We start from the raw sequence: 12,823 nt of genomic DNA, 5'->3' as shown, positions 1-12,823 counted from the left end.
AAGAAGAAAATAGACCTGGAAATAGAAGGTCACAAGCAGGTCAAAGTGTTTAGCTGAAAGGCTGGCAGAGTTTCAAGCAGTGAAGTTTTGAGATCTAAGATTGAGATTTAGTTGAGATGGAAGTTAAATTTTGTTCCTTTTTTTTTCTTCTTTTTTTTAAGTGTCTAGTCACAAGATTAAGGGGGGAAATCTACTAAGGTCAATATAGACTATTTGAAGAGATGCTTAAATGTTTTGGCTCTGCTATCTGTTAATCCTTTACTGAATGTGTCGATAGTGAGAAATAATACATACTGTTAAAGCACCAAGTGCAGAGAAAATGTCCTAAAATTACAGTGTGTAGCAAATTAGAGTCTACTTGCTATTTTCTTTTTCCAGAGCTGAGGCAGTCTGTTTTTCTTTACCTTGTTTACCTTGAAAACATGCTTTAGTGCCTGTGGTGTTTCTGTTAACCTCCTTGAACTCTTGTGATTTCATTCATGTGATTTGTTATTGAATGACCTTTCCAGGATTTTACAAAACATGACCTTTTCTTGTCAAACATTCAAAGGTTTGTAAAGAGAGGCTGTCATGGGGACAATACTTGTTTTGCTAATTATAACGAATGTTTCCAAACATCCTTGAAAACGTAGATTCATATTTCTTCAGACATTGATAGTTATTTGTTAAAGTTCTTTTAAAGGTATTTTTTGAGTAAACCACTAGTGCACAGTGTTTTAAGAATAAATGGTAATGAAGTATTGCATGTCCCAATGGGCTTTAATTACAAACCCTGTCAAATGAGAGTAAATGTAATGAAGATACTACTGCAGTTGTGAATCTTTACAGCTGTTTTCAGGTGACTTGGAATTGTTTGTCTTACTTTCTGAAATTTTATAATACTGGCTAGGGCATTCTGAGATCAGACTCCATACAGAGGGTTGGGTTTTATCCCCAGTGCTGTTTAATTAAGGTGATAAAAAGTCTTCTCTTTATTTAAGAGAAATTAAGTGTCATGAGGGCAACTCTGAAAGTATTTCCATTGTGAGTGCAGCTTAAAGAAAAGTAGTTGAGTAGCGGATACAAAATGCTTTGTAACACATGGAAGAAATCTGCATTATTATAGAACTATGCCATGCTTAATAGATGAAATACAAAATGTGTTCTTAAAATAAAAGTACTGATTCTCCATTTGTTTGACTGAGTGAAATGGGTAGACTTGAGGTGAGTATAAAGAGAAATGCAAATATTTTGCTTTAATTTTGGTGTTTCTGGGGTTTTATTTTATTGTTGCAAACGTGTCTTTGGTCAAATATAAGTTCACTAATGTGTTGACCTCATATCAGCATTTCTTAACCTAGCAGTGTCCAAAAATAAGGCTTTTATAAGTTTATATAAACAAGACTGCTATAGGTGGATCACCTGGAGGGGAAAAAATTAGGTAGAATCGTTTTGCAGAATTTACATCCTTTTACAAAAATATGAATTTGTTAGTATTTTTTTATGTACATGCAGCTCTTTGTTTTAACCCTGAAGAGAGTCATTGTAGGTGGTAGCTGGTGACATTTCTTTTGAGGTTGAGTTGTCTGTTAATTCAGAGTCTAATTTTGTCTTAAAACTTAACTAGAGGTAGCATAGAGGCCGCTCCTTTTCCATGAAAATGTTGGCTTTTCTCTTTCCAGCTCTTCCATCTTTCCCTTGCTGAGGAATGGCTTTGATTTTTTTTCTTTTCTTCCCTGTTGACATTAGGCACAGTTTTGCTCTGAATTACCAGTTTACAAAGTGAGGTGTGGTGTCAATGACATGTAATTAAGTCTGTTGTATAGTCCTGACATTTACTGCTTATGTTATGCTGTCTAGTTTGGTTTGTGAAGAGCAGGAAATGGTCAGCAAATAATAAAGCAAACAGGAAAACTGAAACATAAAGACTCCTCATAGACAAGCTTAAGAATTGCTAACTTGCCTTCAGAAGAGAAATGTGGTAACATGTGCACCTCTGGTCTTCAGTTTTATTCAAACTGCCATAAATAAGTCCCTCTGTTGGCATGTGTCCTCCATCCTCCCCACCCAAGATAATTCCTATCTAAGGATTTGAAAAGATGAGGAAGAGGTAAGTAAGGGCAATGCTTATGTTTGTAAGCAGTTAGACAATAGTTAGCAAATAGATTCAAGGAAAATTGGGAATTCCATGATGAACAAGATTTATCTACTGATCTCTGATGCCTGGAATTCAGAATCCACGTTTTAAATCTATATAATTTGCACTTGGGTCGTTCTGTGGTCTTAATTTAAAACATAAAGATTTCAAGAATATCTGGTGTGTGAGCAAGTTCTTTGTGTAAAGAAGTTAACTCTCACTTGTTATTTGTCTAGCCCATGAAACTGCAATTAATCTTTTGAAACACTGTCACACTGCAGCCTCCACCCCCAGCAGTTGCATCTTCTCAGGTTGTTGCCCTTAAAGGGCTGCTCTGCAGTTTTCTGATATTTTATGTTAAACCAGTTCCTACTTCCCTTAAATGAATGCTAGACGATGTTTTTGTGTGTTCTGATGCAGCATAGTGTGGTCTTTAGTCTACCTCATTTGTGAGGAAGAAGACTTTTTGTGTCTTGGCTGTCTACATACTGATTTATCTGCCTGCATTTTTCCTGGCTCCTGTTTAAGGCAGCCCATCCAAAGCTGGCCTGTGGCTCTTTTGCCTTGCACTCTATTTTTCCAGAAATAGAGCTCTTTCCACATTGTGAAGAACAGAAGCTCTGTGCTCTTCCATGGTACAGTGATGCATCTATGGAAGCTCAGAGAATATATATTTTTATTGTATATAGGGCAAGAATTCTTGTGAGGATCACAGCCAGCTGTGGCATGGGAGGGGAAAGAATTGTGTTCCTGTTCCTTGGCCTTCTGTCTGTCCTGCTGCCGGTCCAGCCGCAGGGTGGCCAGTGGCTGTAGCTGGGCTGTTGCTGCAGGTCAGCAGCAGAAGGCTCTGGCTGGGCCTCCCTGGCCTGCAGGCCACTGGGATGAGGAAGGGCAGTGGTGGTGAAGGCTGCCATTAGCTTTTAAGATTAAGTATGGCCAACCTTTGTTCTGGCTAGCTGCCTTTTCCTTTTGTAATTGAAATTCTCTTAGACTTAGAAGGGAGCTGATAATGACAAAAGGAAGTATATTTTAGTTCCTACAGTTCATTATATTTTAGTTTGTATAACATCCAAGGTCTTAGTCTGCCACAGAACCAACACCATCTGGAAAATATATTTGCTGGATAACCCTCTGTTTATTCAAAGGCTTAAAATCAAAGGCAAGTCTCCATCAAATAATTATCTTCTGTTTGATTCTGTGCTGTCTTTGACCATTTAGTATAAATAGATACATAAGAGAAATTCAGACTAGTACTACTCATAAAATTCTAGAAGTATTTAAATTTATATTTTCAAGAGTGTTTCCAACTTCTTTTTTTAAGTCTTTAGAAGGCTTGGGATAGAAGTGCTTTTTTTACAAGACTGTTCTTGCGAGTCACACAATTTGTTTTAAAAAACAGAAGAAATATTGAAAAATAGAAAAGTTAATCATTCTGTACAGTATGTACCTCTTAATACTTATCCACTACAGTCTTTGATATTTCATAAATCAGCAAAGGATGTCAGTGGGTGAGCAATGTTGTCTAATAGGTTCTCAAACATGAAGGTGTTTATGATGGGTAGTTAGATTTCAACTCTATTGTATATTAGCTCTTTACAAAAGAGCGTGCCACTCTGTGTGCCATAGAGCTTAATAAGTTTATGTAGTCAAAATTTATGTAATTAAAATTTGTGTAAGCATTAAAGAATTACTGAATGTGTATTTTGGTGTGTGTGGTGGCTGATTTTAAATGTGACTGTAAGATAGCTTGAATACAGTGCTATAGTAACTGGTTTGATTTATGTAAGCTCTAAGGCCAGGTGTTTGTATGAGAAATGCATTTGGACTTACATTTGTTCATTGCAGAATCAAAATATGAGGGGGCATGAATTTAAATGGCTAGTGATTAAAAGAATGATGTTTAAAGTATCAAGAAAACACAAACTGTCAAAAACTCAAAATTTGAATGAAGACAATCTCTTACCATTCTCTTCCTGTTTTTCAAAACCCTTTTTGTCATTTTCCATGTTTTAAATTATGCAGTAATAACCACATGTTGGTTATGATAGCAGATACTTCTGTGTAATAGCAATTAGTTTGTCCAGTCTGTCACATCTCTACTTTAAAATCTTGATGCTGCAGTGTGGTTCCTTCTCTAGAGAAGGTTTCCATTGTAGATTTTGTGCTTTGGACAGTGGATCTACCCCAAATACCAGAGCCAAAATCATAGTCTTCATGGGAACTGTGTAGACTTCTTTTCATGACTGTATATTTTTTTTATATAACTGTATCATGTATGTTATGGTAAGTTGAGAATGAAGGGGAGAAAGAGTATTGCATGCTTTAAGTAAATATAAACAGTTAGGAAAAGTGTATTTTGTATTTATAGTTCAGCTGTGGGGAAACAACCACTGAATGAGAAATGTGAAGAACTTTGTGCACTTACTGGCTAATGGATGTCAGGCAGTGTGGTGATTTGCCTGCTTTATGGTTATTGAAAAATAATATACAGTGATTATGCAGATTTGACACCCAAACAGTCTATGGGGAATAAGCATAAGTGTATTTGGGGGGAGAAGGCTATAATTCAGTTTCAGCATAATTCTGATTCAAAGTGGATCTGAAGCAAGATGTACTGTAACAGTGAAGGAACCACTTGCAGCCTTGGCATTGTGCTCTCTTCCACCTGGCTTTACAGAGCAGGCCCATAGATAAGCTCATAGGACTTACAGCATCCATGATGGGTTACACAGCTGTTCCATGAGCTTAGTTGTTCTGAAAATCTGTATGCTGGAATTTTAAGGAAAAAGAAATTTAATCAACATCTGAAGTGCAGGCACTTAAATGAGTGGCATCCATTTCCAGGAGACTCTCCCCCTTCCATCCTTGACTGCAGATGCTGTGAAGAAATAGAGATGGACTGTTAGGGATGGAGTGGTATTGAGGAATTTCTGTCTAGATTTGGGCTCCTCTTTCTAGTGGATAGACACACAGTAAAAATACAGTGTGAAGAGTGTTCAGTGTAGACATGGGATTTTTCACCCTTAGCTATAAAACTCCCATTGTCCTGGAGATCATTACAGTGCAGCTCATTGTGGAGTTTATTTTTGGAGGGGAGTAAGAGCAAACAGTAGGATGCTTTTAAAAAAAGAAGGCATTTTAAGCATGGACAGTTGCAGCTGAGGGTTATTATCCTGGCATCAGTTTACATCTAATAGTCTGGCATACATTTTCTCTCTTAATACTTTCAGGGAAAATCTGGAATATCAGCAGAGGACAGCCTCATGAAAATGATTGTTGGCTAAAAAAGTTGGAGTCCATATCTTACTCCATAAAACTGACTTACAAAAAGGCTATGACAGAAAGTTATTTGATTCACAGATAAATCTGTGCCCTATGTCAGTGTGTGTGACTGGTGGGAACAGTGTGCTGGATGGGATGAAGGACAGGGTCACTTAGGGAACTGCCCTGAGAAGAAAGTCATGTGGAGACACCTGTTAGGCTCTTTAAGATGGGCACCCTATGGGTGAAGGCGTCTGCTGGATTTATTGAGGATGAAAGTCCTGGAATTTGAAGTTGTGCTGAAGAGCTGGGCAGTGACAATGAAAGACGTCCCAGTCTTCACTCTGAGCCTCCAAAACTTCACTTTGGTGTATATTTACCAGCATTTTTCTGCTAATCAGAACAGTGGAGCTGAACCCTGTTTTGGGGGGGGGAGAAAGGTGAAGGAAATAGAGAAGAGCTTGTGCAAGACTATGTAGGATGGATTATTTTAATACTGGGATTTTTCAAGTCCATTTTTCTTTATTCCCTCCCCTACTAAAAAGGTTTACTAAAGTATTTCTTTTTTCATAACAGTCTTCTGTGGTGGTGAGGTGAGAGAAGAACAAAAATGCCCAGCCTACAGTAAGCTGTGTTATATTATGGTTTCCATCAAGGATTTCCATTTCCATCAAGAATGCAGAGTTTGGCTGCTGCTCAGGTTTTAAATTGAGAAAAAAAAATGCATATGCAGTAATTTGGGCCTTCTTCACTAGGAAATTTTTCAATTGCAAGAAAGAAGGTGCTTGTTAATTCACAAAATCTTGCTTACTAATTAGAGTCTGTAATTTTGGGTGTTTTGCACATCATGACAAAGTACCCTGTCACTTTGGAGTCTTTGTAAAAGAGCCTGACCCAGCCTGGAGTTGGCTCTCTCTTCAGCACTGCAGTGGCTCTTTCCTCAGCCCTTGCACCATGGCATTCACTTCCTTATGTGAAAAGCCATATTTGAGCAATTCTAGTCAAAGGTTAAGAACCCATGAAGAAAGCCAATCTTACAACTGCTCAGCTCCTTAACCACGTTGTGCTCCATGCCCCCAAGGACTCCAGTCTTGTCTTTGCAGCTGGACATCTGCCAGGAACTCTTCATTGACACCATAGGTTTATAGTTGTAATAAAAAGGACATGTGTGTACCAATAACATGTTATGTATCTGAGTCAAAGGTGGCTGTTGAGGGCAGGATTTTCAGTAGTTTGCTCTCTGGAAGCTACCAGTGAAGTATCTAGGTGAATAGAAAGCTTTTTCAAGCATGCAGTTGACCTTTTGAGCTTTTGCTTCAGACTTACACAGTTGTTAGAGTTATGTAATAATGAAATCGAAATTAATTGAATTGCTAATATATGCTTTTGCATAGCTTTAGGAAAAAAAATCCCACAGGACAGTGTCTGGATCCAAAATCTCACCATGTGTGTTCATGCAGATCTTGATATTCATACCAAATGATGCAGGGTGCACCAGTTGGTTTCCTGGTTGGTTTATAAAAGGGGAGAGGATGGGGTTTATATGTGTGAGGAGAGAGACAAGCAGTCTTGTCAGTCTTGATTAGCTCTGAGTTGCTGATATTTTTCCTAGAGGATGAAAAACAAAGATTTCATTTTGCCTTTGTGTTTATAACTGTGGTTATAAGCAGGTACCTTCTGCAGCTCTTAATGTTTGTTTGGGTGTCCTAAGTGCCTTGGATTATGGGCGTGAGACAAGTGACAATCAATGTGTGAGATAGAAAAGGAATTGAAATATGTTCTTTAAGCCTTAGGAAAAAAACAAGAAAAACAGATAAACAAAATAAATTGTAAGAGTTATGGGTTTTGAGTTAAAGCCAAAATGTCAGCTTATTAATTTTTCTGAAATCTTTGATGGAACAATAATCACTGCTTTTTGCCTCTCTAAGCTGCCATTTTGTAGCTTCCTTTATTCCAAGATTACCCAAAGTGATTTTGAGGATCCACTCCTATATAGCTAAATCCTATACTGCTGAAATTATTATTATTATTTTTGAAAAATGATTATTCTTATTTTTCATAGGTTTTATTTTTTGAACATAGACAATTAACACGGCATAACGGTTTGTGGATATGCAAGTTGTCACCAATGTTGGTTTTGGTTTTTTTTCCCTAAGTTTTGAAACGTAAGAGCATCTTTTACATTAAAAAAAATAGTCATTAAATGGAAACTGTTTATTTGGCTACAAGCCCTGAGTGTGCAGGAGACATGTTAGTAAGTCACTGACATATGGATGTGATCGCTGTTTCTTTGACCAGATTTGGTTTCTGCAGAGTGCGTGAGAAGGGAAGATAAATTTTGCCCTAGTAATACTGTAGTGACTCATAAATAAATGGTTACCCTTTGGTGCTTACAGTTTTCATTAAAGCGGCCTGAGCTTTGTTATTGACACCATAGGTTGCCTATTCAGGGAAATGCAGTAAAATTTATCAGTGTGCTTTCTACACCTAATAAATCATCCAAACAGGGAACCATATGGCAGATAAGACCTTGAAAATGTGGCTTCAGCATGTGAAGAGTCAAGTTGCTGAAATCTTGAATGATTACAGCTCGTGCATTTTCCCCTGGAATATCTTATAGTTATTTTACATGCCATTTTCTTGTTCATCCTATTGCCTTTTTGTCTCTCTCTCTCCCTCTTCCCCCTCTTCTTTTTCAGCAGTACTGTGATTTCAGAAAAAAGTGGAAAGCAGATAAGACATTTTTATAATGCCTTGCTGGTAGGAGGAAGAGGGGCAGGGAGGAGCAGAGACTGATGGGAAAGGATGATATATGTGGCGGCTGTGTCCCAACTCTCCTCTAGCCCATTGTCATTAATCATGGCTATTAGTTTTTTCAGAGCTGCCTTGTCTGCACAGTGCCTCAGAAAAGCCATTGTTTTTTCATGCCACAGTCCAGGGAAAGCAGCGGGGGGTGTGTGGGGGTATGGATGGGACCTTCTGTAGTACTCCTTTCTCCCGTCTGCCTGAATCCATATTTTTTCTCTCTTTCTTTCCTTCTTTTTTTTGTTTTTCTTTTTTCCCTCTTTTTTTTTTTTCCTTTCTTTTCTTTTCCTGCCCCCTTCTTGAGGGGAAAAAATCTCAGCTGGCTATTTGTACCTGTGTGTAGGCACTTATCTGGTGACATAAACATAGGTCAGACAATTGTAATACATATTTACTGACTAGTTGCTTTGGTATGCACTCTGCCATCCTAAGGTGGTTTTTTTTTTTTTTTTTGAAAAAAAGAGAGAGACTTGTACTTGGACACCTTCTAATTGGAGGGCTTTGGCAAGATGTGAATATCTATGATGCATTTTAAAAGAAGCATTTTAAAATCTCAGTGCTTTTTTTCTCCCTCAGTTAAAAAGACAAAGACAGTTTTTGTCTAAAGTTGGTACAGTTCTGCAGCTGTTGTGTCCTTGACTGTTTTTTGGGTAGACAGAAATGAAAATCTTCCCTTAAAAGTGCCCATCTAATAAAAACAAAAGCAAGTGGAGAAAAAACTCCAAACTTCCATAGTGGCAGAAAGATTAAAATGTAGTCAATCAAGCATCTGTCTGGAGTACACTTTCCAAACATAATAATGGAGTTTGTTGTTCTAAAAACCTTCACAAATATGTACTGTGTAAAATATATAAACAGTACGTCTGATAATAGCATTTATACATCCACAGATTGGCAGCCAAGGTTCAGCAAGGATTTGCATTTTGAAAACTCAGGCATGTTGTTGTAAGGGCAAAGGAAAACTTGTGAAGGTACAAATTTTGGTTTCATTTCATTATAGAGAAAAATAGCATATTGGAAAATGGTTAAATTTTGGCTTTTAGAACATTTACAGTATGAACATGGGTGCATGATCTAATTACACTTCTGTAGATTAAAAGAAACAAAATGTTAAAGCAAGTGGTCTTCCTGTTTACAGTTTCTACTCTATAATAAAGCAGTAATGGCTTGAAAGTTATAGATTTCACAAACAGTGGTGCCTGAAGAGAAAGTACTAATTCTTTAAAATATTCGCTATTATAAATATGCATCTCCTTGAATCAAATGGTGTGTTCATCCTTATGATTATAAAGGTCCATGTGCTTTGATGTCTCTGGAATTAAGACACGTCATCAGGAAACTTATAAGAAAAAAAATGACGTTTTTTTCCATTGCTGTTTTAGAGAGCTTGAGTGTCTGAAACATCAAACCAAGCGCTTCCAACCTTCAGGTGAAGATGAAGCTTCTGTTACAGGATGGCAAGGAAACCATTCTTGCAATCATAATGCATCTCTGATGCAAAACATTTTTCTTTTTGCAAAATTGTTTTAATTGTCAACAAGATCCTTGGATTTTTAGGGCAAATATGCTTCTGATAGACCTGCTCTGTAGCAAACTGGGCTACAGTTGTTTCTGAAACTTCTGCTATACATAATTGATTTGATTTCTCTTTTTTCCCCTCCTATTTTGCTGCTATCACTGTGGTAATATATTTTTGCAGGAAGCCCAAATAACTTAGTTTTCTCAATCTGCATGTGAATACAGAGGGGGAAGTTGGCATCTTGAGTAGCTTTTCATGTAGTTTGAGCCTTGTAAAGCTGTTAATATTGTACACTAGGAATATAGTCTCTAGGGAGATTGGTTTTAAAATGTGGTTTCCGTGGTTGCTTAGTTATGCTAACATGGGATGATTAAAATTCCTCCTCAGGAAAAAACTTTTTCTACTGTGCTTTAAGAAATCCTAACACTGGTGGTGTGGGCTGGTGGGTTTCCAAGCCCTTGAATTCATAAGAAATTTATGTAAATTATTTTACTAGAGAAGTCAGAAGATGGACTCTTTTACTTTAGTCATTTTTAGTGGAAATTTTGCTGAGTTGAAATTTCCACTGAAAATACTAGGCTGTGGGTAGGATCACTCTGTGTGCTTTAACTGGAGCCAAACAATGGGCATACAAAGGCGTTCTCCATGGTTAGGGGGGCTCTGGTTTCTGATCTATTTTCTGTGTTTTGTTTACTTTTTAATTGTCTATTAAACAAGTGCATGTTTTGGTTGAGATTGTAGTCAGTATCAATATGGGATTTTGAGAAAAGATTAGGAATGCTACACGTAGTACTAAGGTGTGTGTGTCAGTAGTCTGTCCATCCCTGAAAGAGGGTTTGGGTGAGTGAGGTGATGTGATGGTTCAAAATTTGCACTTGTGACATAAGAGTTTGTGTTTCCTTCCTGCAAATGTGGTGTAGAATGTGCAGGCAGTTGCAAACTTTCCAGTAAGCTGAGTATTTGTCTTCTGTATGAGTGTTCTGTATGAGTGATTTCCCCTCAGTTTTGTTGCATGCTCAACTATTACAGCTTGTCAAGATGAGATTTTAGCTTTTCTGTAGGCAACTGTGGGATGAAAATTGTTATAATATTCTGGGAAAACCTTCACTTACATGCCTCTAAAACACAGATCCACTGACTGTCTTGCAAGCCTCTCTAGTATAAATTGTGGTATCCCCTGTACTGCGTACTGTTTGCCCCAAGACTTTGTTCTTGAGGGCTAAACGCACTTTTAAATCTTCATCTCCATCTTGTTCTGTTACTTTTCCTGTCCAAGCCTTTCTTATTTCATCCCTCTTATTTTTTTTTCCTGCTGTTGTCTTCTCCAGCCTCTTCTCTCCCTTCCCATATCATAAGGAGATTACCTCAGACACAACAGTATGTGCTCTATGCTCTTGGTCTTTCCTGGAGTTAATCTTCTCATTTTCAACATCAGGAAGGAAAAATCCCTGAAACATGACTATTACCAGATTTGCTTCTATCCTTCTGAGTATCAGTGAGCATCTGTCATCTGGCATGGAAGATATATTCTTTTAAATTCCTGGGCTGGTTTATCAGGGATTTTTAGAGAGAAAGCTGTGTTTATATGTCCTTAGTTCCTTATTTTGACACTGGCCCTCCACCTTCTTAACACCTGGGCCCCAGGTATGCTGTATGGTATGCTGAACAGGTGTATTCGGGAAGGACAATTTAAAATATGTTTTGGATTATCTTGAAATATCAATAAAGATGGGTGTGGGAAAAAAGAACCAATTATTTTTTTCTCTGTAGAGACAAATTATTTTATATGATGAAAGAAGTATATATGCATGGCAGTGCAAGATACAGTAATCAAAATAATGTAAAAAAAAGTGAAAAATTTGTTTTAATGTATCACCTATTTTATTACATTGTAATCAGTGAGTGAGGAAGTGAGGGGAAAAAAACCCAGTAACAGTGATTTCTGTCTAGTACTTTGAAAAAAAATAAACCCAACCAAACATCCACCTTGCTTATGGATTATCTTTCTGTTGGCTTAATTAATTTTTTTTCAGAAATCTTTAGTGATGAACACTGAAATAATAACAATAAACCAAAAAAATTGAATCAAGAAAAACAATGTCTGAAAAAGATTTTCCTTGACATATCTGAGAGCCTGGAAGCCTGAAACAGCATAAATAAGTAATGTTATTCTGTGGTATGTATACACAGCATTGTGTGCAGCCTTTTCTACAATTTTTATTTTCTGCAAAGTCATATGTTTTTAGCTGTGATTGTGGCCTGTGCCAAATGGTTCACCTTGTCTTGTGTAATGAGTATAAACAACTGGTCACTGCACTGACCAATGAAACTAATAAAGATGTATGGCACTGTGCTGGCTTAGGGAGTCACATACACAGTCTTAAACTATATGTGACATTTATACCAACGTAACATAGTTCCAAACTCTCTCACTCTTTGCTTACAAATTTTGAAGAAGAACAAACTATTTGACTGATGGTTTGCTAAATTTAATATGCTTAGCAAGTGAAATTATTGCCTACTCTAATGCTGTGTAATTATTAAGATACACTGCTTTTAAAAATACCAAGTGAATAATATTGATTTAGTGAACTGCTATTTAGAAAAATGCCAGCAAAGGAGGAATATTTTATTTTAGCTGCCTTAGAGCTGTAATGGGTCTGTACTGAGATATGCATGTGGAAATAAATTATGCACAAGGTAAACTATTTCGTTATACAGTACCCATAATATTAATTAAGCTGTAATTTTACCAACAAAGCTTTAATTTAACAAATAAACAGGAATCATCTGTATTGTTCTGTGAAATATACAACTTTGGGGCTGTAATAAAACATTCAGGAGCACCTGCAATTAATTTTAAAGCAAATAGTGGGACTAGCAACTTTAAAGGGTAATTGTAATTTATAATTTATTTATTTGACTTATAGTGGATATAATTACACTTATAATGCATTATTTTTTTCATTCAAATATTAGATCTCTCTAGTTTACATTTAAAGTGGGCAGATCGGGGTAATAATAGCATATTTATTTTCTACTCTTCACAACAACATGCAAAGTAATAGATACAGATGGATCATTGTCATCCAGAGCCGTTCCAAAGACACTTTAGCTTACAT

General features: G+C 36.9%; 1 protein-coding gene across 5 annotated transcripts in view; it reads left to right on the top strand.

Moving 5' to 3' along the window:
• The window catches only part of LRMDA (leucine rich melanocyte differentiation associated), a 633,198-nt gene that overhangs the window by 98,745 nt on the left and 521,630 nt on the right, over window positions 1-12,823 (top strand). The window contains exon 1 of one of the 5 annotated variants that reach the window (XM_059851316.1): window positions 2,064-2,089. The exons of the other annotated variants lie outside the window; for them this stretch is intronic. Within the exon in view, the coding sequence (XP_059707299.1) occupies window positions 2,079-2,089 (11 nt within the window). The 5' untranslated portion in view covers window positions 2,064-2,078. Of the gene's footprint in view, window positions 1-2,063; window positions 2,090-12,823 lie in introns of those variants that run through there. 5 annotated transcript variants of the gene reach the window in all.

The sequence above is a fragment of the Haemorhous mexicanus genome, chromosome 7 (genome assembly GCF_027477595.1).
Source record: "Haemorhous mexicanus isolate bHaeMex1 chromosome 7, bHaeMex1.pri, whole genome shotgun sequence".
In the NCBI taxonomy this organism is placed as follows: Eukaryota; Metazoa; Chordata; class Aves; order Passeriformes; family Fringillidae; genus Haemorhous; species Haemorhous mexicanus.
This window is presented reverse-complemented; position numbering and strand designations above follow the sequence as displayed.